The 25,449-nt window shown below is 40.6% G+C and overlaps 2 protein-coding genes across 4 annotated transcripts; one reads left to right on the top strand and one right to left on the bottom strand.

Annotated features, from left to right (window-relative positions):
* Positions 1-8,325: 8,325 nt before the first annotated feature.
* On the top strand, positions 8,326-9,623 carry LOC135637235 (protein NONRESPONDING TO OXYLIPINS 2, mitochondrial-like). The gene is made up of 3 exons (XM_065149812.1): positions 8,326-8,536; positions 8,640-8,761; positions 9,303-9,623. Exons 1-3 carry the CDS (start codon positions 8,328-8,330, stop codon positions 9,320-9,322), a joined length of 351 nt encoding a protein of 116 aa, XP_065005884.1. The 5' UTR covers positions 8,326-8,327; the 3' UTR covers positions 9,323-9,623.
* Positions 9,624-13,045: 3,422 nt separating this feature from the next.
* Positions 13,046-22,427, bottom strand: LOC103974993 (phosphatidylinositol transfer protein PDR16). 3 transcript variants are annotated; one of them, XM_009389901.3, is made up of 6 exons: positions 22,186-22,427; positions 14,902-15,000; positions 14,094-14,270; positions 13,915-14,013; positions 13,583-13,828; positions 13,046-13,488 (listed from the first exon to the last, which is right to left on the bottom strand). In XM_009389901.3, exons 1-6 carry the CDS (start codon positions 22,264-22,266, stop codon positions 13,216-13,218), a joined length of 975 nt encoding a protein of 324 aa, XP_009388176.2. In that variant the 5' UTR covers positions 22,267-22,427; the 3' UTR covers positions 13,046-13,215. The 3 variants fall into 3 exon arrangements, with proteins under 3 accessions (XP_009388176.2, XP_009388178.2, XP_009388177.2); XM_009389903.3 differs by having other exon boundaries at positions 14,902-14,995; positions 22,186-22,426; XM_009389902.3 differs by lacking the exon at positions 22,186-22,427 and adding an exon at positions 22,096-22,120.
* Positions 22,428-25,449: the final 3,022 nt, after the last annotated feature.

The following is a 25,449-nucleotide window of genomic DNA, read 5'->3' as shown; positions in this document are numbered from 1 at the left end:
AAATCATAAGAGCTTAAGAGGCCTATGATCAAAATTATAAAAGTTAAAATGGATCTTAATCATAAATTATATATGTCATTATATTAATAATTTATTGTGAATCAATATGTTATATAAGTAAATTCTAAATAGAAAAAAATTATATATTATATTATTAAAAAATATAAAAATTGTTGAATCTCGGATTTTGATGATAAAATCAATTGATGGGTTAATTGATCTAATCCATATTATTGAGTTAAGTGTGCAGGATTAACTACGATAACCAGAAAACATAAAGCAAGAATACCGGAGTCAAGTTCGATGGACGTTTAAGAGTCCGAAGAATCGTCGGAGATGCTGCTGGAACCAACCGAGAAGAAATCGGGAACCTGTCGAAATTTTCGGAAGTTCACCGAAGAGATCGTCGGAGGTTCACGGAGATCACCGAGAAGGCTCGGCTACTCATTAAAGTCATCACAAGTTCGGGAGCTTGCTGGGAGCCCGTCGGAAGCAGTTCGTCGGAAAGCTCGTCGGAACAAGACTCGACGTTCGCGGTTGAAAACTTGCTTAGGATGTGTTTTGTTATGTAGTTCACTTGTAATTAGGATTAGGATTAAGAGATAATCCTATATCCTGGTTAGGGGCCAACTGGGTCCAAAATTAGACTTGGTTTGGGCTAAATTTGAAGCCCAACAAGTGAATCGAAGGGTCTGGCAATGGCACCGCCAGACTGGGCGGTTGCACCGCCCAGCACCCGAGAGCTGGGCGGTGGCACCGCCCAGCACTGTCAGTGTCTGACACTGACAGGCGGTGGCACCGCCACTGACAGGCGGTGGCACCGCCAGCATCGGGAACCCAAAGAGAATTCAAATTTTGGAGCCCAAATTTGAATCCTCTTGAGGCCTATAAATACCCCTCAAATCTCAGCTAAGATTATAACTTTTTGAGCAGCAATTGTTTGAGAGAAAGGTCTTAGAAAAGTCTTAGCTAGTCTTGTTTTCAATTTGGTAGTGTTCACCTCCTTCTTTCTTGCTGAAAATCTGTAAGAGAGTGAACCGCTTGTAAAAAGTTATAAGAGGGGTATTCACCCTTTCCTTTCAAGAGATTTGCTAGTGGAAGGTGGGAGCCTCATCGAAGAAGGGCCTCGCAAGTGGATATAGGTCACTTGACCGAACCACTTTAAAAACGACGTAATCTCTGGTTTGCATTTCATTACTGCTATTTGCATTACTGTAAACATTCTTACTTGCTTTATTTCATCATTACCTTTGCTGCACAACTTTACGAATACACTTTCAAGTTAAGCACTTCCGATTCCGATTTTTATCGTACGAAAGATTTATCGTAACCAACGTTTTAATCCGCTGCACTAATTCACCCCCCCCCCTCTTAGTGCCGCTCCGATCCTAACAATTGGTATCAGAGCAAGGCTCACTCTCATATTTGGTTTAATACCCAAGAGAGATGGCTTACTCCGGCATGCATGAGGGTTATTCTATCACTCGTCCACCCTTGTTTAATGGGTCGGATTATACTTATTGGAAGACTCGGATGAGGATCTTCCTCATTTCTATGGATTTCGAGCTTTGGACTATTGTTGAAAACGGATTTCAAAAATCTTCTCTTCCGATGAGCGAATGGAATGAATCGGAGAAGAAGGTTTTTGCTTTAAATGCAAAGGCTATGAATGCCTTGTTTTGTGCACTAGACAAAAATAAATTTAATCGTGTTTCAATTTGTGATTCGGCTTTTGATATTTGGAGAACTCTTGAGGTCACTCATGAAGGCACTAGCCGAGTGAAAGAGTCCAAAATCAACATCCTTATGCACTCTTACGAACTTTTCTGAATGAAACCAAGTGAGTCCATCGGAGACATGTACACCCGGTTTACGGATATCATCAATGGACTCAAAGCTCTTGGTAAAGATTTTACTAACTTTGAACTAGTAACTAAAATCTTAAGATCCCTCCCTAAAAGTTGGGATCCAAAAGTTACGGCCATTCAAGATGCCAAAGACCTTAAAACATTCCCTCTTGAAGAACTCATTGGGTCTCTAATGACCTACGAAATGATATGTCAAGCTCATGACGAGCTCGAGAACCCCCTTCCAAAGAACAGGAAGGATATGACACTCAAATCACAAGAAGACCACTTGAAAGGAACATCAAGTGATGAGGACAGTGACAATGACATTGTACTTTTGACTCAAAAATTTAAAAAATATTTAAGAAAGAACAAATTTAAAAATAATACAAAAAATAAATTCGAACAAAAGAAGGACCAAGTGATTTCCTATGAATGCAAAAAACCGGGACACTATAAGAACGATTGTCCTCAAGCCAAAAAGAGAACATCAAAGAAGAAGGTGCTCAAAGCAACGTGAGATGATTCAAGCGCGTCCGAAGAAGAGGAGTCCAACACCGAGCAAGTTGCTCATTACGCCCTAATGGCCATCGGAGAAGAGGTAACGTATTTAATTGATGCAGATTTACCTTATCATGAATTATTAAATGCTTTCTATGAGTTATTTGATGAATGTAAGACAATTAGTAGAAAATATAAATTGCTAAAAAAGGAGCATGATAGTCTCACTTGTGATATCGATAAATTAAAAACTGAATATCATGATAGTTTAGCTCCATGTATAAAATGTCATGATCTAGAATCTATCCAAAAAGGAGAACTTGCTACTTAAGGACACCTTGAAGAAATTCGAGGTTGGTAGCAAATCTTTGAACATGATCCTTATAAATAAGGGTCACGTTCCTAAAAGAAGTGGAATCGGATTTGTAAGAAGTCCTCACCAAAATCCAACCACCTTCATTAAAGGCTCCGTCTTACATGTTCGGCACCAAAGCAATTGCAACTTTTGTTGCAAATATGGACATAAAACTTATAAATGTCCATTCAAGAAAATTAGTCCGAACAAACTAATTTGGGTTCCTAAAGGAACCATGATCAATTCTATGCAATATGATAAACAAGTTTTCAAGGCACCCAAAAGAAAATGGGTACCTAAAAATAATCCATTCTTGTAGAAACATACACCATCACAAGCTAGGAGCAAGAGATGGTATCTAGATAGTGGATGCTCAAGACATATGACTGGAGATCCATCTCATTTCTCTATGCTCACTAGCAAAGAAGAAGGGTACGTCACCTTCGGAGACAACAACCAAGGCAAAATCATTGGCAAGGGAACCATAGGTAACAAATTAAAATTTTCTATTGATGATGTCTTACTAGTTGATGGATTGAAACATAATCTCTTGAGTGTTAGTCAATTATGCGATAAAGGTTATATCGTTAGATTTGAATCAAATGTGTGTATTATTGAAAAACCAAACCATAACATAACTATGATTGCATTAAAACAAAATAATGTCTACACCATCAACCTTGATGAACTAAGTAATGAAATGTGCTTCTTTACTTTAAATGATGATGCTTGGCTTTGGCATAGGAGACTAGGCCATGCAAGCATGAAACTAATATCTAAGATCTCATCTAGAGAATTAGTGCGAGGAATTCCAAATATAAAGTTTATTAAGGACAAAGTATGCGATGCATGTCAACTAGGTAAACAAATAAAAACTAGTTTCAAGCCAAAAACTCAAATTAGCACCACTAGATCATTACAATTGATTCATTTGGACTTATTTGGACCAATTGACACACCAAGTCTAGGGGGAAGCAAATATGCGTTTGTAATTGTGGATGACTATACTAGATACACTTAGGACCTATTTCTTAGCTCACAAAAGTGATTGCTTCAAATGTTTCTCTAAATTTTGTAAACTTACTCAAAACGAAAAAGGTTTCATGATTTCATCAATTCGGAGTGATCACGGTGGCGAATTTCAAAACCGTGACTTTCAAAATTTTTGTGAAGTTAATGGATACAATCACAACTTCTCCACTTCGAGGAATCTCCAATAAAATGGAGTAGTTGAAAGAAAAAATAGAAACCTATAAGAAATGGCAAGAACTATGTTAAATGAACATAGTTTACCTAAGTATTTTTGGGCCGAAGCCGTAAATACGGCTTGCTACATCATGAATAGAGTCTTAATAAGACCATCCTTATCAAAAACTCCCTATGAATTATGGAATAACAAAAAACCAAATATTTCCTATTTTAAAGTTTTCGGTTGTAAATGCTTTATTTTGAATGAAAGGGATGCCTTAGGAAAATTTGATGCTAAATCCGATGAAGGCATCTTTCTTGGTTACTCTTCCGTTTTTAAGGCTTTTCGGGTTTTTAACAAAAGAACCTTAGTAATAGAAGAGTCTATTCATGTAGTTTTTAATGAAGTTTCTAATTTAAAGAAAAATGATTTTGATGATGATCTTGGTTTTGATTATTTGAATTTAAATGAACCCCCTCCTCAAAATAGCAACTTGGATGCACCTTCTTCCGAAATTTCCTTACCTAAGGAATGGAAGTATATAGATGCTCATCCAAAGGAGCTAATTATAGGAGATACATCAAAAGGGGTTCAAACTCGTTCCTCTTTTAAGAATTTTTGTGCTAACGCCACCTTCCTTTCTTAAATCGAACCTAAATGCATTGACGAGGCCATAAAAGATGATTTTTGGGTTATTGCAATGCAAGAGAAATTGAATCAATTTGAGAGGAATAAGGTATGGAAGCTTGTTCCTAGACCTAGTGAACATTTAGTCATTGGTACTAAATGGGTCTTTAAAACAAGCAAGACGAAAATGGTATCGTGGTTAGAAACAAGGCTAGATTAGTGGCCAAAGGTTTCAACTAAGAAGAAGGTATTGATTACGAAGAAACCTTCGCTCTCGTGGCTCGATTAGAAGCCATAAGGATGCTCCTTACCTATGCTAGTAGTAATAATTTTAAACTATTTCAAATGGATGTCAAAAGTGCCTTCTTGAATGGTTTTATTTCTGAAGAAGTATATGTCGAACAACCTCCCGGATTTGAAAATTCTCTTCTTCCTAATCATGTATTCAAATTGACTAAGGCTCTCTATGGCTTGAAACAAGCTCCTAGAGCTTGGTATGAAAGGCTTAGTTCCTTTCTTATTTTAAATAATTTTACCAAAGGCAAGGTTGATACTACATTGTTTATTAAATATTTTGAAAATAATTTTCTTATTGTGCAAATTTATGTTGACAATATTATTTTTGGCTTTTCGAATGAATCATTATGTGAATAATTTGCCAAATGTATGAGTCATGAATTTGAAATGAGTTTAATGGGTGAATTAACTTTCTTTTTAGGATTACAAATCAAACAACTTAGTGATGGTATATTTCTTAACCAATCTAAATATACATTAGAATTGTTAAAACGATTTAACATGGATAATTCAAAAGCAATAAACACCCCTATGAGTACTTCGACTAAGTTAGATATGGATGAAAATAGTGAAAATTTCGATAAAAAACATATAGGGGAATGATAGGTAGTCTACTCTACCTCATCGTGACTAGACCGGATATTATGTTTAGTGTAGGACTTTGCGCTAGGTTTCAATCAAATCCTAAATTATCTCATCTTAAAAGTGTTAAAAGAATATTTAGGTATCTTAAAGGAACTCTAAATTTAGGATTGTGGTATCCAAAATCTGAAAATTTTGATTTAATAGCTTATGCAGATTCCGATTTTGGCGGATGCAGGATAGATAGAAAAAGTATATCCGGAATATGCCAATTTTTAGGATATGCACTTGTTTCTTGGACTTCCAAGAAACAAAATTCAGTTGCACTATCTACGGCGGAAGCCGAATACATTGTTGCAAGTGCATGCTATGCACAAGTTGTTTGGATAAAAAATACATTAGAAGATTATGAAATTCACTTTAAAAATATTCCCATAAGATGTGATAATACTAGTGTCATATGTCTTACTAAAAATCCAATTCAGCACTCTAGAACTAAGCACATCGACGTTAGGCATCATTTCATACGCGATCATATCCTTAACAATGATGTTGTTCTAGAATTCATTGATACAAAAGCATCAATTAACAGATATATTTACAAAAGCTTTGAATGAAGACCAATTTGAATTCATTATAAGGGAATTAGGTATGTTAAATTGTCCCTAAGAATAAACTTGTTTGAATGGATTTTCCGTAAAGTTTTTCATCCTCTCTCCGTTCCTCGGTGAACTGATCCTTCTCTTTCGATTCTAAATGACATGTTAAATTATCTTATCCTATCTTGAGTCAAACACCGCTCCCATCTGATCAAGATTAATGATTTTATGATATTTTGAATCTCGAAATTGATTTTGATGGCTTGATTATGAGTTTCAAGTTGACGAATTGAATTTGAATGGATTTGTATTCGAATTATGATCTTGACTTATTGGAGTTACTACTTGAAACTTTTTTTCTTATCCCAATCTCTTCCTTGTACATCTACAATTTTTGTTACTTATAGAAAGAAGAGATTTGATAATATGGATGAATGCTGAATTTTCATTTAAGATGAACTCTGCAGAAATATTTTAGCATACTTAATTTTGATTGATAAAATCTTTGTACGATCAATGATAATATGGATGAATGATGTATGATCAATGCTGAATGATAAAATTTTTGTATGACAAATTATGTGCTTCAAGTCTCATTCCCTTTTTGTTGATGACAAAAGGGGAGAAAAGTGATGACTTGTATCATTTTAATAGCATGACTTATATGAATTGCAAAAGCTTGTGTGATATGAATGTCTTATATGCCTTGCAAAATCTTTGAGAATATCACAAGATCGATTGATCATATTGAAAGCATGTCTAACATGTATATCATTAAATTCATGTTGAAAATCTTTATCTCCTGTCGTAGAAAAAATTATCTCTTATCATTCGACTTGAAAAGGATTTTCATCGAAGTTTCACATTTACTTATGCTTAATGAGAATAACGATAAGTTCTACGGTTAGAACTTATCGGTTTATGCTTGAATTCAATGGGATGGAATTCAAGTGTTTTTATCTTCTCATAATATGGCATATAGATAGGGAGAGTTATGTTTAACTCCGTCATCAATTGATTGTCATCATCAAAAAGGGGGAGATTGTTGAATCTCGGATTTTGATGATAGAATCAATTGATGGGTTAATTGATCTAATCCATATTATTGAGTTAAGTGTGCAGGATTAACTACGACAACCAGAAAACACAAAGCAAGAATACCGGAGTCAAGTTCGATGGACGTTTAGAGTCCGAAGAATCATCGGAGATGCTGCTGGAACCAACCAAGAAGAAATTGGGAACCTGTCGGAATTTTCGGAAGTTCACCGAAGAGATCGTCGGAGGTTCACGGAGATCACCGAGAAGGCTCGGCTACTCATTAAAGTCATCACAAGTTCGGGAGCTTGCTGGGAGCCCATCGGAAGCAGTTCGTCGGAAAGCTCGTCGGAACAAGACTCGACGTTCGCGGTTGAAAACTTACTTAGGATGTGTTTTGTTATGTAGTTCACTTGTAATTAGGATTAGGATTAAGAGATAATCCTATATCCTGGTTAGGGGCCAACTGGGCCCAAAATTAGACTTGGTTTGGGCAAAATTTGAAGCCCAACAAGTGAACCGAAGGGTCTGGCGGTGGCACCGCCAGACTGGGCGGTTGCACCGCCCAGCACCCGAGAGTTGGGCGGTGGCATCGCCTGGGCTGGGCGGTGACACCGCCCAGCACTGTCAGTGTCTGACACTGACAGGCGGTGGCACCACCAGCATCGGGAACCCAAAGAGAATTCAAATTTTGGAGCCCAAATTTGAATCCTCTTAAGGCCTATAAATACCCCTCAAATCTCAGCTGAGATTACAACTTTTTGAGCAGCAATTGTTTGAGAGAAAGGTCTTAGAAAAGTCTTAGCTAGTTTTGTTTTCAATTTGCTAGTGTTCACCTCCTTCTTTCTTGCTGAAAATCTGTAAGAAAGTGAACCGCTTGTAAAAAGTTATAAGAGGGGTATTCACCCTTCCCTTTCAAGAGATTTACTAGTGGAAGGTGGGAGTCTCATCGAAGAGGGGCCTCGCAAGTGGATGTAGGTCACTTGACCGAACCACTTTAAAAACGACGTAATATCTGGTTTGCATTTCATTACTGCTATTTAAATTACTGCAAACATTCTTACTTACTTTATTTCATCATTACATTTGCTGCACAACTTTGTGAATACACTTTCAAGTTAAACACTTTTTATTCTGATTTTTATCGTACAAAAGATTTGTCGAAACCAACAATGTTTTAGATACAGCGTTAATCTCCGTTTTAGTGCATGTGATTTTGGTGCACTCGGTCGACCTTTCTCGACTCGTGATGGTGAGTCGGTCACTCGTTCGACGCATTGCCCATGCCCATGCCCATGCCCATGCCCATGCCCACTCGCTTAGGGTTTAAGGGCTTTTGTTATCCCCGTCTGTCGCCCGACACGAAGAAAACCCGTCCGAGATCCAAGATGGGGTCGCTCTGTAGGTCCGCCGCCATGGCCGCCGCGAGGTCCATCGCGGTCCGCTCCAAAAACCTACTCCCGAAGCCCGCGTCATCTCGAAGAGCCGCCCCTATCGTTCGGAGGTGCAGCCATTGTCTCCCGAAATCTATGCCTTCGAGATCCCTTCTACTACTTCTCGTTCACGTCGATTGGGTGGCCTGATTAATTCCAGCACGAATCTTCTAGGTCGATCGCACCGGCGCTGGGAAGTGTCGAGTCGCTGATGCCGCTTCACAGCGCCATCGCCTCCGCCCGTCTCAAGTCTTTCATCGCGGTTGATTCCTCCTGTTGGAGTTGGCTCTCCCAAGGTAACAACCATGAACTTCCTTATGCCTTGGTTGGTCATCGTTGATAACTGGGGAGATCTTTCATTTTGTTATGCATACGAGTATTGGCATTTGGTAGAAGCAAAAAGAATCTAGATTTCAAGAGGTTTAGATTCTATGGAGGGACTTAACATCAAATGAGAATAGTCGTTGGATTGGTTTTCATTGCACAATTGGAACTTTTGTCTTGTGGTAATTCTGATGATAGGATTAAGCAAGCGCATCTGACCATGGCTTTGAAGAGTACGACGAAGAAGGGAAGGAAGATTGCATGTGAGGAATTTAAACCACGACTTCCACAGGACAGGCCACGTTATTGTTTCTTCTTGTCCTTTGACATCTTATTGGATAAGAGTAGGAGTGAGAAGGAAAATAAAGATCAATGTCATTTCTCTGCTTGAGACTGATTTTGGCATTTATATCTATGCCAAGCAGATTGTTTCTTTGTTTTGGGGGATGTTAATGGAGCTTTGCAGTCTGACCTGTTCTTATCCTAACATGTTTCTCTATTTTTATGGTATAGGACGTGCTTTACCCTTGTGACCAAGGTGTGATGGCTTTATGCTATGTGGAGTAGTAGATTCATAGGGCTTCTCTATTCCGAAGACAATAACATACTTGCTTATAAAACTTGAATTGTACCAAGTCGCTGGACATTCTCTTTTTTAGCCTTAGCGTCTTGGCTTTTTAATTTTTGGAACTTATTGAGAAAACATTTCTTGTTTGATGGGCTTTTAACATCAACTGGTGCCTCCTAGGGCACACATGTCATATCGTTCACCATGTACTTTAGACAAGAAAATTTGGCATCTGATGCAGCTAGGTCAATTGTTTCCTTTTGCAATGTGTTCTCTATTCGCATGGACATATGCGTATGTCATGAGCTTATGGATTTGATAACCACCATCATGATAATTCTTTGGACGACACCGTAATGTTACTGAGCAACTAGATTGGATTCTAACTAAGCCTGTTTGTCCTAACTTACAAATCATTCTGAACTGCTCTGTTATGTAATGCATTTATTTTTAGTTAATCTATCTACTTGTCTAATTGCAACAAGAATGATTATTGTTGTGATTGTATGTATATTATTCTACTTAGTACTGTACAACAAGTATCCAAATTCCTCATATGATGTTGGAATTGGCTTTGGTGGTTGTATCACTTGCATAATATTTTGATCTCAAATAGGGAATTCTCACCTTCCAAGCCTTTGGAATCTGATTAAATATACTACTTACAATTTGATAAAATAACCCAAGAATACGTGAAGAAGTGATAGTATTTGGAATCAGACCACGTAATAGATTCTACAACCTAATGTGAATAGGACATGAATAGCTGACCACAAGAATGACCTCCACGTCCATAACAGGTGACATGGCCACATGGCTGATTTGATCCATTTAAACGACATAGTTCCTGAAACTTTGTTGTCTATATGTAATTATTTCACCTCTCCTTATCTTCACTTTCTTTTACTTTGTTTGTTCTTTGTATTTAGTATTACCCAAGTTTCTATTCTACCTTGCAGTAGCAAGTTTGTTGGCCTCCATCTCTAATATCTATCCTTTTGTTAAAATCATTAGTCTGAAATTTTGCTTTGCTGCTCCCTCAGTTTCCTAGTTTTTGGATGTGATTTGTATATCTTAAAGTTTGACTTTTTATACATATCCTTGCCATGTCTGCACTAACTACATTCTGAATCTCTTATCTGATCCTTTAGGTCCCCCAATTTCCACTTTTCCCCTTAATCTTGTTAGTCATTGTAATGTTCATGTTGTTACTGTTCTCTTTTTTCTCTGTTCTATTGTGTTATTTTCGCACCATGTAATTCTTGGATTTCTTTCGGTCCTTACTATTTTCTTCGATTTATATATGTATTTTAGACAAATTGCTCTACATCTGTCCTTGCCATTTTTTTGTCCGCTTTCTTTGATTTATATATGTATTCTAGACAAATTGCTCTACATCTGTCCTTGTCATTTTTTTTGTCTGCTTAAGTTGGCAATGCTTATGTAACGTTCCGATTAGTCCTATATCGAAAGTGGTCTAAGATTAAGATTAATTTATAAGGATATACTGGATGTATTATTATTAATTTGGGTTTAAGCATTTCGAACCCGTTGTTTAGACTCAACGAAGTTGATAGTCTAGTTATCTCATCGGTTTGAGTTGTGACAGTTGGTATCAAACCTGACCTAGTATTGGGTATAGTGTAAGAGTTGAGTAGGAAAAGATTACCCATGGATGGGGCTAGAGAGCGTGTCATGACGTGGAGCTGCCATTGGCGATATCTCACATGTATTATACTAAGATTTGATTTGGACTATGTTGAGTCTTGAGGAGGATGTTAAGCCCTTAAATAGGAGGAGATTGTACCAATTCCATTAGACTCCGTCGAAAGTGGGCTAAGACCAAGATTGATTTACACGGATTTGATGGATGTCTTATTGTTAACTCGGGCTTAAGTAATTTGAATCTGCATCAATCTAAGACATCCCAACAGGTAGGTTGGTTTGGTTTGATTTGGTATTTTTGAAATATGTGCTAGTGATTATAAGATTGTAAGCCGTTATGGAATCTAGAATTCTGGATTTATTTCTTGCTTTTGTCTATATTTGTGGCCTGCATGCTGCTTTATCTCTTCTCCCTTCTAAAACCTCTTATTAGGCATATGATTGCATAATTCTATTTGAGTAACCTATGACTGGCATCATAAGTGTCTATTCTTTTATTACAAATTTAAAGACCATGATTTCTTCATAAATTCTTATGTCCTTGAAACATTTTGTTTCAGTCTGCTATCAAATAGAAATGTCTACTCCATTCTTGTACTTTCTCCCTTTGTATCAAAGTTTATAGCTGATGTTTTCTGTTTCATGTTGATGTTTATCCTGCTATTTTAATCTTATCTTATAAACAGAATTTCAATTGTGTCCAATTTGCGTATTTGTTAACTTTAATGTTTTTCCTGAAAGGTTTTTAATTTTCCAAGTTGTTAATCTATTTTTACACTCTCTGAGTTAATTTATTTATCCTGGCTATCTTAGAGCACCTTTTCTTGTTGCCACCACCTTGTCCACCACGGTCCCTCGAGAAAATTACCTGAAGGGCCTTAATATTTTCTTTTCTTTCCCCAATTCTTGGGCGGTATAGAACATATGATATCCTTTATCTATTTAGCAATAATGGTTAATTATAGATAGAGGTGTCAATTGTGTTCGATGGTACATCCAGATACCTATGAGGATCAGTCCCTAATTAGGACGGGGATGTTGAGCATTTTTCTATTACACGTACGATAAGATTATGGGGCCCCTACTCTTGTATCTGTCATCATCTCATTTATATTATTATTATTATTATTATTATTATTATTATTATTATTATTATTATTATTATTACTATTATTATTATTATTACTATTATTAAATAAATATATTTGAGAATTGAATTCAATATCTATAAATCGAACATTAATAACTAAGTCGATCTTATATTTAATTTTATAAAATTTGATATTATTAATTAGTTTTGATTGTAATTTTATTTTTAAAAAAAATAAAATAAAATAATCAGGAGAATATGGGTTTCCTTGAACCCAATTGAGAATTTTCATGGTTCCCCCACCTGACGGGGGCGGGGAAGCACTCCTCTCTTATCCCATCCCATCGACCTCCTTGATTATATAGATAGGTATTCTATGGTATATTGTGCGCATTTTGTACACTCGGTACGTTAGTCCTGATGGAGAAATCAAGTTATATCTCAAATTTATAATTTCTTTTGGAGGTTGCAATCATCTGACAGGGTAATCGAGTGGTTAATCTTTTAATGTCCTCTATCGTGAGGTAACACATTTTGCAAGCGATTTTTATACATAAATATTTTTCAAATTAAAGTTCCGAGCTTAAAAAACAATGATGGTCCAAAAGTCTTTGTTATTTACTAGTTAATTAGTTATATCCCACCACAAAACCTGACGATCTTCTACGAAGCAATCGTTAATTGTTATCCTGATGACTCGAAACCATATAGCACACTTATTGGGGTTCTCCAACTTTTAGCTTCGATTCTTTAGGCACGAACTTACTGTTATAGTCTCTTCACTGAAATTTTGTCCCCTCTGATATTGACAAATATGGGATAATATTTATAAGAAATTGACTGAATAATTTTACTTGATTACTAGAGAATAAAAAGATTAAAGAAGAAGAAGAAAAAGAGAAAAGCCACTTTCTCATTCTTAGTCCATCGACGAAATGAAATCCGGAAACGCCAAGTGCTTTATTTAGTGGAGATCCTAAAACGAGTAGAGAAGAAGAGAGACCGTTTCCTTCCTGCACAAGGTTGACGACCTTAGTTCACAACAACAACGTCAGGCGGATTGAATGGTTCGCTCAACTTGGTTCTACAAGCTAATGGTTTGGTCAACTTGCTTGGGCAACAAAATGTGCAGGTTCCGGTGCAACCAAGGTGGTCTTCTCGTCCGGTTTCCAAAAGCTCGCAGTCTTAACATCATCCTTTGACATCAATTTTGAGAACTCATCATGGTCATATTGTACCTTGCTCTTTCCTCCAAATTCCTCGGGTAGTATCTCCGGATCAAAGTTCTTATGCATTACTCCCATGCTCTCTTCGTTCTTTGGGTATACGAACTTCACCTTCTGAAAGGTTTTCGGGTCCAAGAAATACTTAACTATCTGCATGTGAAAAAATGGAGCACCATCAGCATCTTACAAATTAAATCACAGTTTTTCCTTCATATTTGACGAAACAAGGAGGAAAGGCTCATACCTTCCAGAATGATTCAAAAATTCTTGGAGGATTGTAAAGGAATGCAGCCGCAAGCCTCTCAGGATAGTGACTCTGCAAGATGTTTGCCGTCTCTCGAGCAGTCTTGATGGGCACTGAGTTGCTTAGTGACCATCCTGTGAAGTCTATCAGCCAGATCATTTGCTCTTGGCCGTCGGGTAAATTGATAATGGCATTTTCTAGGAGATACACCAGATGCCTGAGTTGGTTGTCATGCGACGATGTGTTCTGCAACATCTCAATGGTTATCCTCTCCATTCTCGATGCTGAATAACATGATGATTTCTGAGAAAATGAAACGTTCATTGCCAAACCTGTTTCCCTGGTCTCAGCACAAGAACAGATCTTCCCTCGCGATCTTGAAAATCTGCTCTATACACCTTACCGGTTTCACCTTCGACTGCAACTTCATGCTGAAACAAACCAAATAATAGTGTAAAACATGGCTGTAATTTTGCGGACATTCAAAATCAACCACCTAAATTGAGCTCACCCAACGAATTTCCTCTGGCTTATAAGTCGCTCTCCACTTAAGTGTCTCTTGTAACATTTTCTTTGACTTATCAATGTTCCAGTTCCGAGCTACCAGGTATCTCCGCAGGCATGCATCGTCGCTGAACATTAAGCTATGTCCGGATAAGGGTCCAATAGCAGCTCTGAGCTCTTTGACCTGTTTGTTGAACAATTACAACAAAATATATATAGAGAAGGAAAACTCAAACCTACTAAAGTAGTCAATGACTTGACTTCCGTATCTAGATTAAGCTCTTTCGATCTTGGACCAGATTAATGTGTCGCAGATCCATTTTGAAAATGGCACAATGGAATTGCAAGCTAACATTTTGCATACATATGTGAGAAATATATGTTATTTAGTACTAGACTACCGACTGCATTATCATATAAGACATCTTGACGAAAACCTCTTTAAAATCTTCATATGAAAAATTATTGGCATGGAACATGTTACAATCCAGAGGGATCTAAATAACAAAATTTTGAAATTAAGATGCCAAATAGAAACAAAAATGACAAAATTACATATTGTTGGGAACCCATAGCTAGTGTTGCAATTTATCATGCAAAATATACTAATATGATCACACAATTCAGCATTATTTATCTAAAAAATAAATTTAGTGAAAACTAAATAAAAGACTGGATTTTCAGAGTTTAAGAATAAACACAAATGACATATCCGATCTTTGGATCTTTTCTTCTTTAAAGCTGAATTGGATCTTCCTACAATATGATAGAGAAAAATGTACTTGTTATCATGATTGGATCTATTCACTCATTACCTTTTCTTCTTGTGGAGCAGCATTATCCAGGTCATCATTAGAGCTATGCTTCCTTCTGAACATGATCAAGAGGTAGTCCAGAACCAAGTCCAACCTATGCTGATAACACGTATATTATTATCAGGTTAATAAAACAGAACTTGCATCATTCATGCTATTACAGAAAAAAACACATCTATCTCAACCCAAAAAGAAATTAAAATATCCATCCACAATGGATCTCTTAATTGTAAATGGATCCTACGCCACAGATTAAGTCACAGAAAGAGATTGAAGGAATAATAAATTTTTTAATGAGATTGAAGGAATAATAAATTTTTTAATGGTCATGGTCTAATTCAACAGGTGACATTGTTTTATGAAAAGGGTGAAATATATATACCTTCAGAAAAGATTCAGATGCATTAACAATAACCCCAGTTACAACAAGAATAAACCATCACTGTCAAAAGGTTCAGGATTAGTTCAAGCGTGTGCTTGAACTAATCCTGGTTCAATCTAATCGAACCCAATGATGCTGGTTCGGTTTAACTAAACGGCTGATAGCTTACCCCCACTACCCGTCCCTTGGATGTGAGACCATCCCTGACCTCCTATCTGGGTAACCTAGCGCTAGCAATGACGAATGGCTTCCTCTTGCAGCAAAGGTGACACTCCAACGATCGACGAACTGGCGAACAACATCCTCATGGTGACTCTCTCTCCTCCCCACCTTGCTCTCCCTCGTCTCCTCTCCCTCCTCCATCATCCTTTGATGGCTGAGCCTCCGTAATAGGCCCCCTCCCCTTGCCATCCCCGACAATCCCCTATCCTAGTTGAGCCTCCTAGGACCCCGACAACACCCTTCTCCCTCCTCCTCCCTCTTCTCCTTCTCTCTCCTTCCCTTTTCCTTTCCTCTCAGTAAACCCTTTCTTTTTCTCCTTCTCTATGGTTGCCTTCTCCACAATAGCACCCCTCCCAACCTATCACAGACAAACTTCTAAACAGGATGTTTGATGTAATGCTTATGTATGTCCGTGTCTTTGGGTATGTTCATGCCTTGTACAGCATGTAGAGGGACGGCCGAAGGCTTAATAGTCCCACTTTAGTTGGGTTGGTGGCCTCTTTAGGCTTGTAAATAAAGGTTGTGTCATGTGAACACGTGCGAGAGATTCTCGGTCTGTAATGGACCATTTTACCCTTTGTTGTGCAACTGTTCAGAGCTTGTAAAGTCTGTTTGTAATTTGCATTGTCTATGAAGTGTTTTTCGGAGATGTTTGCTTGTGGATCCCGATTGAGGCGTTTTCTCTAACCCGTTCTCTCTCTTTCGTGGGTTCTAAGGGATATGGGAGACTTCGGGGAGGCTGACCTTTGCGGACGGACACGCAAGGGTGCCGCACGACTTAGGCAAAACCAGCTAAGTCCGTGACAGATGGTATCAGAGCGGGACAAGCACTCATAAAAACACTTAGCATGCAAACGTGGGGGACCTAGCGGGGCTGCGTTGAGGGCAGTCAGCACACGCGCGACCGTTTAGGGGAAAACGGGCATGGAGATGTAGGGAAAAGGAGTCGCTAGGAGGAGCGGGCATCTGACATTGGCATTCAGAGGAATGGCCAACCCTTCGCGCAAGAGGCACCACGAGAACAGGCAAGCTTGGAGGAATGTGGAGCGCACAAAGGTTGGGATGGCTGAGTTTGAGCTACGGCTCAACGTTGACAACTATACTTGATGGTGCTCAAGGCAAGCGAGGCGCTTGGTAAAGAATGAGACCATACAAGGTGGAATGAGTTGCTCAGCGATCGAAAGAGTTTTGCAAAGCTCACAGAGGTGAGGGGAATTGCTAACTCAAAGAATTCGATACTCATGCATGGGCTTGTATGCGGACGATGGAATGTTCGCGGCCATCCCAAGGCGACCGAAACTCGGCGCCATGGAGCATTGGAACTTTCTCTTCGGCATGTGAAGGATACGTCCGTAGGAGGCTGGAGTGTGCAACGAGTTTAGCATGTTGCTAGGCCTTGAGTGGTGCAGCAGGGGCTGTATTGACGTGGAGTCGCAATCTAGCAAGTGCGTTTGCAGGAGGCAGAACAATGCACAGTTTGTTCAGTAGATCGGAGTAGTCCAAGAGGATGGTGGTCTCCGAAACGAAGAGAGATGTTGCTCCAATGGGACAGTTATCCAGGAGGGATAAGTCCCGGCTCTCCAGAGGGAGAATCATGTGAGACGGACCTCACATGTTGAGGAGGAGTACCTCAACAAACAACGACTCCACGAAGCTCAATGGACTGAGCAAGCGACGAGGAGTCGTCGCATGATCTCGCTTGAGAGAATGCATTGGTGGATGCATTGCGAGATCAAGTGGGGGAGCGACCCAAAGTAACTTAAATGAAGGCACACTTGGAGTCGATATGGAGATCGGACTCAAGGGAGGGCTGACCCGTGGAATGGTGGGCGCGAGGGCCACCATCGACTCAATGCAAAAACGAGGAGCGGAGCAACTTGGGTGTAACTTGGCGAAGTACCCAAGCCGCATGAAGAGAGCCAGCATAGAAGTTGGAACATGGAGCGGAGGCACAGTGCTTTCCTTAGACAGAGGTCAAGGACATGAACTCTTGCAGAGGCAAGAGTAGAATCATGTTGTTCCATGGGTCATTCATTCTATCAGAGAGGACTCATCTTGCATGGTGCCAATGATGAAGGGAGCTTCTGGGCACATGCACCTTATCTCGGAGGAGCATTTGATGGAGGAACTAAGGCGACTAAATATGCGGAGGCGAAATTGGGTTCAGAAGGCCTTAACACGGGGCAAGAGGACGCAGAGGCGAGTACTCTTGAAGAATATGCCACAGTGTTGCCATTCAAGTTGCCATGAAGGAAGCGGTGCGCAGCGGAGATTGTGCTGGTAGGGGCAAAGGCCCAGGATCCAGACAATGGTGCACAAATTACAGTGAAGTCGGTGGACTTCGGGAGCTACTAGGCGACGGACTGTCCTAGAGCGGTACTTCATCTAGATGTGACCCAAGAGTGGGTGGATGAAGGTCGATTGCTAAAGGAGCGAACAAAATCGAAGGTGGAAGAGACCCTGCGATGTATTGGCAGAGGCCACACATGGAGGGTTCATAATTCGAGTTTATTCCACAAGGATCAGAATGCAATGGAGATGTCACCAGGAGGCGACATGGTGCAGCGGATCGTGGTGGAACAGTTCGTGGCAATGCGATACACACAATTTTGTCCTGTGAGGGACTAGATCATACGGAGGTATGATCGGGAGCTATTGGAAGCTCCACTTCGGTGAACAACACGACGGTAAGAAGGGCTATGGATTCAAGGAGTGAAGGTCATGGTATCGCAGAGGCGGGTCTTCCGTACGTGTATCGAATTTTGCATCGGATGAAAACCTTGGTCATCAGCATATGGGGGCTGTGTTCCACCAAGGGAAAAGTTCAAATGCAAGTACCAATGAGTTCCATGGGAGGGACTTGATCATGCAGAGGTATGATCGAAGCAGCTGGAGAGTTGGACTGCTCCAGAGCTCATATTCGCTTAAGGGAGCCTGACAAGTCAGAGGACAAGGTCGAGTAAGTGAACGTTGCTACCAAGGAAGCTAAAGAGAACAGAATCGGTGCAAACCCTATAATGCGATGGCAGAGGCCATGCATGGGAGTTGTAGTCTGTCTTTCCATCGACCAAAGGAGAGCTACTTGGAGAACACAGAGGTGTTGAAGCAAGGGGTTGAAAGGGGCGAGGAAGCGACGACGAGTCCAGAGGAACTTAGCTACCCAAAATCAAGCATCAGTTAGAATGGAGGTAGACTCGGAGGAGTGCCACAAAGGCATATCTACTGATTGTGAAGAAAAGGGATGCAGATGCGATGCGACGGATAGTAGTGCCATGGGCATGGCAGCGCCATGGTACCGCAGAGGCGGGACTTCCGTGAAAGTCATTGATCCCTTGCTCTCATGGAGGGAGAGCGCTTGGTCGTGAAAGGGGCCGAGGAGGTGGAGCATGCAGAGGCAATCTCCAAGTACCAAGACAACGCTGAAGGGCAGAGGCCGAGGAACTTCGTAAGACCGGTGTCAATGAACTTCTCATCAAGATAGCCGAAAGTGAAGGACTTCGGGTCATGCAAGAGTGCATAGCCAAGGAACGAAGCAGGCAGTACGCGGTGCTGTACCTTTGCTACTCAGTGGAGTAGGCGGCAGGGTTGATGGAGAAGACGGTACAATCCCAGAGGCGACCAAACCTATGAGAGAATTACTCCAAGTTGGGGTGAAAACTTCCTGCATTCCAGAAGTTCGATGGAATTGAGAAGGTAAATCACAGTAGCTAACTCAACGCAAGGAGTGCAAACACTTCAAGTGCTTCAGAAGTGTGAGCAAAGAGCAGGCGAAGGCCAGTAACCAGCTCGATGCATGGAGTACAACCTTGAGGAGGCGGGCGAAGTCAAGTAACCTTTGCCTTCTCAACTCCTAAGAGAATGGGCGAAACCGAGTACCTAAATTCTCTTATCTATCCAGCAGAGGAGCTCTGCATATGTTCAAAGACCCTTCGAAGATAATGGAAGACAATAGTTGTCAAATCCTCACCAACGGTGATCAGTGTTACTGAGAGTAGATTGTCCGCTTCATTTCCCAACGAAATGCCAATCGAAAGCGGAAGTGATGCGAACCTACTTGGATGTGACAACTAAGTGAAAGAAGAGTCAATGAGCAAATTTTGTGGAGGAAGGACCCAAAACTTCAGAAGTTTGCGAGACGATGCTCGTTAAAGCTCCAACAAGCATCCACCCAGTTCAAGAAGCATGAGGAATTTAAGAGACTGGCGTAGTAAGGATGGTATTTTCCTTCATCTGGGGGATCCGCAGGAATCAACAATGATCAACACAACTCAGCCAACCCCACACCAAAGTCAGAGTCATTGGTGAGTTGAAGCAGCATGGCGGATCAAAGGTTCGACTACTCAAAAACAGCAGCGGAGAGTAGCTAGGAGCCAAGAGGCGCATTGTAGCTGGAGCAGAAGATTGAAGACTCAGCAAAAGGCGAGGAGTTGCAGTGTCGACAAAGGCTTCAACGAGGACGTCGAAGGAATAAGTGGGGGAGAATGTCACGGACAAACTTCTAAACAGGATGTTTGATGTAATGCTTATGTATGTCCGTGTCTTTGGGAATGTTCATACCTTGTACAACATGTAGAGGGACGGCCGAAGGCTTAATAGTCCCACTTTAGTTGGGTTGGTGGCCTCTTTAGGCTTGTAAATAAAGGTTATGTCATGTGGACACGTGCGAGAGATTCTCGGTCTGTAATGGACCATTTTACCCTTTGTTGTGCAACTGTTCAGAGCTTGTAAAGTCTGTTTGTAATTTGCATTGTCTATGAAGTGTTTTTCGGAGATGTTTGCTTGTGGATCCCGATTGAGGCGTTTTCTCTAACCCGTTCTCTCTCTTTCGTGGGTCCTAAGGGACATGGGAGATTTCGGGGAGGCTGACCTTTATGGACGGACACGCAAGGGTGCCGCACGACTTAGGCAAAACCAGCTAAGTCCGTGACAAACCGGCGACTCTTCTCGGACCCCGACGACCCTCTTCTCCTTCCTCCTCCTCCCTCCTTCTCACTCTTATCCTTCATTATTTATATTTTTAATTTTAATATTTGTCAACATCTCACTAAGCTCGAGCGAGCACTTAGGCGAGCCTGTAGCGCAGAATATGTTCAGATGCATCAACAATATCATTTTATAATCACATAGAATGTCCAACTACCAAAGATGATCCAAGTTTAGAGGTCCAAAAAGATACAAAACGAAGACCACTTTGAAAATTCATACTGGAATACAGATTAGAAGAAGACAGCTAAACTCAACAGCAATTGTTCATGGAGCCTATATATTCCACTTGTGCATTTGTCTTAGAAATGCTATGCTAAAAGTAAGATTTTCTTAAACAGAAAGCTGGATGAGAGTGGAAGAGAACAACAAATTATTTTAATGCTCACAACTGAAGATTTAACAGGAGTTTTACTATTCAAGTGCAGTCTGGTGGCAGGTGTACAAAATAGGCTATTCATTTTTAGCAAATACAAATTCTTGGATTGTCCTATGAGCCATTCCAGTGAATGATTTTCTATTCAGTTCTAGTAACAATGAGACAATGGTCTAAGAACATGAGCACACATTTCTGACACATTTAAACAGACCATAAGCATGCAAATATCAAGCGAACTACTATGGGTAATCGGTCAAGTAATTGACGTCATGAGAAGTTCAAAGCAATGGGCTAGTTCATCAGGGAAAATGTTCTATCCTGTAGTGATGGACCTATGACCTACTATGAGCATGCACATACAGCCTAGGAAACCCCATGTTGTGACTATCAGAGCCTATGATTCCAGATACCAATGAGTGATGTGCTACTGGACCATACCATCATCTCATACATCTCAAAATATCTTCTCAGTAGTTTGGAGCTTCCTTTTCCAACTATAGTTTTGGGTCCCCATAGACAAACAGCATTTAAAGTATCCTCCAGCCTAAAAGCTTTGTCACTTCCCAGTAACACCAAATACAGAATAAACAACTATAAATCTAGTTTACATAATATTTTACTTGCCTGTGTCAAAGAGATTCCTAAGAGGAAGAACAATCCAATTCAGCAAGCTAAGCCATAGAGGACGGGGATTAGATGAGGCTATGAACCAAGAAATCACAAAGTGGAAACTCGGATGACTGATTTCACTCACCTTTCTGGTTTAATTTATCTCAGCAATTACTTCGAAGAGAAGTGATCATCTCTTCGTATGAGGTGACAGCACCTCAGGAAGCCTATGATTGTGGAACAGTAAACGGCACGGTGAGGAATAAGATGCGAGAAATAGATCTAACCAAGCATTGGGTGCCTCCTAGCCAGAGAATGTTGACCGATTTAGATCATTAAAAGATTCCCTCATCACCCAGAAATCCCCAGATGGAAGCAGATAGACAACAGTTACGGGGAGTATCACAAAATCAAATAAAACCACTTCCTCCGATCACATATACAGGAGAATCGAACAATAATTAAGAGAAGAAAATGCATCTAGAAATCATGCGACTGCAAACGAAATCAAGAAACCAACGGATCAGATCTCTCCCCCAAATCGCAAAACCCTACTAGAACTAAAAGTCTGAAACGAGTAACATGATCAACATAGCGGCAATGAAGATAAACAAACAACCTTTTTCAGATGAGTTCCAGGCGAAGCACTCCGGTATTAGCAAGCAATAGGCGTGCCGATATAGAAAAAAGGAACAGAAAGAATCCATACCTGGTGAACGAGAGAGAGAGAGAGAGAGAGAGCGATTTCTTTGGCTTTAGGGGTAGGGTCGGTCGGCGAACTGCTCCGCATCAACGACTTCGAATGGAGCAGCAGACATAAGATGCGGCCTCGCCTCTTTTGCAGCTCATTCGCTGACGACGATCGGGTGGAGTCCCAACCCAAACAAAACGCAGGCGAAAAGCTTCGCAGAAGCGCGTAGACGACTCGACGAGTGGACCACTCAGTATTCGATCTATTTTTCCGCGTCATTTGGAGCTAACCCAAAGCATATGTGGCGTAGTTTAATATGACGTGTCCAAAGGTGGCGTAGAGAAGCTATTGTGTTCGCAATGCTGGGGTGACAGTAGAGTGACATGGCACCGTCAAGTCAAGCTGGCGTTGCTGACGAATGGATCGTACGTACTTTGTCAGTGGAGTTTTGGCCCCAAGTCCAGAAGACGTCTGTGTTTGTGTTCAGGAATATTTCAGAGATCAGTGAGGGAGACGGAGATGGATGCCATATTTCCGTGAGTCAACAAAGGTGCAGAGTAGCGTGCGTCGCATGGGGCGAATACATAAGTATTCAAGATCCACAATCTTCTCTGTCTCTCACATGCCTAAAGCCTGTGATATAGCCACCATATAAAACATGGGGTTTGCGTAGCAATTTAGGACACAGCAACTCTGCAAATGCATAGTTATTTGGTTTCTGTTCCTGTTCAAAAGGAAAGTTATTTTAATCATTTATGTAATATTAGAAAAAATCAAATAATATTGAGATAGAATAATAAAACTAAAGATCAAAATTAATTAAAATATTAACATCATGATATAACATGATAGAACTCTCGAAAAAATTGTCGCTGATGTCTTTGTCAACACGAACGTGGCCTTAGACCGTATGCGCAGAGTCGTTTGAAGTGGAGAGCGTATTCTTTTGAGTCGTTACTTATTTAAAGATTAGAGTCGAGAGGAGCTTCCCGAGTCAATCCTTCCGACACTTAAACTAGTACTATGAACCACTTCATTTTGCTTTGACTCCCCCCTCATCCGAAGTTGAGGGTGTATTTTTATATCTGACCTTGAGGAGACAAAATATCCCATAAATATTTTATAGGAGAGATGATTTGTAACCAACCCGAGTTGCCTCCTGCACTCTTGAAAATATTTCTGTGATTATTCTGTAGGGGAGGTAGTTCGTAACCATCCTGAGCTATCCCTTCGACTCCTGAGCGGTTACATATTTTGTAAGGGGAGGCAATTTGGTAACTAACTTGAATTATCCCTAGATTCTTAGGAATATTTTTATGAATATTCTATAGGGAGGCAATTTGATAACTAACCCGAGTTGTCTCTTGGACTCTTATCTATGCAAGTAAGCAAGTGTCGAGTAGTATAAGCCTTTTCCCTCCCATGGGCCTTATATGGCGTTGGTGTGATGGGCGATGATTGGCTAATTATATATTCCCTATCATTTATCACCCGGAAGACGTGCTTTGAGGTTCTTGCATTTGAAGTGCGTCATTTGGTTTTTTCAGCATGAGAGCATTTGGGATCTCATCGTACAGGTCGGGTTTTTTTGAATTAGGTGTCTCGGGTATATTAGGCCTTATGTCTCCATCATGACATATTTCATTTGGCATGGGTCGAATTTTTCTTGACTCATGTGCCTCGGGCTCCATTTGGCCCGATCATCTAGCATAGCAGGTTTCTCTTTACACAGGTTGGGTCTTCCTAAATCTCGCATCTCAAGCGCATTTTACTTTAAACCTCTGTTGTAGCGGATTTCGCTTGGTGCGAGTCAGATTTTTTTTTACTCATGCACCTTGGGTGCCATTTGACTCGATCCTCTACCGTAGTTGATTTCTCTTTACATGGGTTAGGTCTTTCTTATGTGTCTTAGATGCATTTCATCTTGCGCCTTTGCCTTAGCAGATTTCGCTTAGCGTGAGTTGGATTTTTTTCGACTTATGCGCCTCGGGTGCCATTTGGCCTGATCCTTCGTCGTAGTGAATTTTTTTTTATGCAAGTTAAGTATTCTTGACTCATGCATCTGTATGCATTTCACCTTGCACCTCTATCGTAGCGGATCTTCTAGTGTCGGTTGGGTCTTCTCGACTCACACGTCTCTTCGGAGCTATCCCGAGGGAACATTTAACTCAATCGTGTGATAAGTAGATGAGATTTCCCTAACTGTTTGAGGAAATCTCTCTACTCTGTTGAGGGAAATCCTCTAACCTGTTGAGGAAAATTCTCCCTTCTAACCTGTATAAAAGGAAGGGGGATATGTTAATAACAATCAACTTCTTCTACAACTTGTTTATCTATTTATTTTCTAACATGGTATCAGAGCAGTTCCTCCTTGGCGACAGCAGTATCACCGTGTGTTAGCCAAGCGGCCACAGTAACACGCTGCCTCAAGCAGAGTCATTGAAGAAGCACAAGACACGGATTAAGAGCTAGTGCTAACGAGCATTGTCGCACTGTCTTGGCTCTGCTCATCCACTCCTTCTCTTCCTTCAACGCTGGCCTTGCTCCCTCTCCTATTTGCTGCCTACAGCAGACACTCTCCGTCACCGTCACGTAAGGAGGAAAACATTCTCTCACTGCCTCCTCAATAGCGGTGAACGGCGAACAGCGGTGTCTTCCTCGCTTCCCGGCCAGCAGCAGTCGTAACTGCTGCAACTTTCTCTACCGTAGCAGCTTTCGCTATCGCTTCCCTCTACACAATGATGCCTCCTTAATGGCGGTGTCCTCCTCCTCAATAGCGACGAACGACGAACGACGGTGTCTTCCTCGCTCAGTCTTCCTTGTTTAACGACGGCTGCCGCGTCTTCCTCCTTCGCTGTCGCAGCCGCTTCCTAGCCAGCAGCAGCCGCAACCACTGCATCTTCCTTCCTCTACCGCAGCAGCTTTCGCTGCAGCTTTCCTTTATACATCTAATTGCTGCAGATTTCTCTCACTGCAGTTTCCTTGAGTACCGCTGTAGATTTTCATGGCTATTTCCCGACGATCCGCAGTCTTGAGTACCGCTACAGTTTTCGCGGCCATCTTTCGGCGAACTACAGCCTCTATAATCTGCTACAGCAAGCAGCAATCCACAGCAGCTGCCGACAGCTTTGGGCACTGTTGTAGATTGCCCAATCTGCTGCAGCAGCAGCCCCCTCCCTCATTCTCTACCTTGTGTGACCTGAGTATCACACAAGGTTTGCTGCATCTTCTACAAAAAAAAAAAAAAGCACACGAGAAAAAAAAAAGTCTTCATTCACTTCT

Source organism: Musa acuminata, chromosome BXJ1-3, assembly GCF_036884655.1.
Source record: "Musa acuminata AAA Group cultivar baxijiao chromosome BXJ1-3, Cavendish_Baxijiao_AAA, whole genome shotgun sequence".
Taxonomy (NCBI): Eukaryota; Viridiplantae; Streptophyta; class Magnoliopsida; order Zingiberales; family Musaceae; genus Musa; species Musa acuminata.
Note: the sequence above shows the minus strand (reverse complement) of the source record. Positions and strands in the feature narration are given on the sequence as shown.

Coding starts and splice junctions, on each gene's coding strand:
- LOC103974993 (XM_009389901.3), bottom strand. CDS start 22,266: ATGCGGAGCAGTTCGCCGACCGACCCTACCCCTAAAGCCAAAGAAATC. Junction 13,829..13,914: donor TGCTGAGACCAGGGAAACAG/GTTTGGCAATGA, acceptor GAGATGTTGCAG/AACACATCGTCGCATGACAA. Junction 13,489..13,582: donor TTTTTGAATCATTCTGGAAG/GTATGAGCCTTT, acceptor TTTCACATGCAG/ATAGTTAAGTATTTCTTGGA.
- LOC135637235 (XM_065149812.1), top strand. CDS start 8,328: ATGCCCATGCCCATGCCCACTCGCTTAGGGTTTAAGGGCTTTTGTTAT. Junction 8,537..8,639: donor GCCGCCCCTATCGTTCGGAG/GTGCAGCCATTG, acceptor CGAATCTTCTAG/GTCGATCGCACCGGCGCTGG. Junction 8,762..9,302: donor TTGGAGTTGGCTCTCCCAAG/GTAACAACCATG, acceptor TTTATGGTATAG/GACGTGCTTTACCCTTGTGA.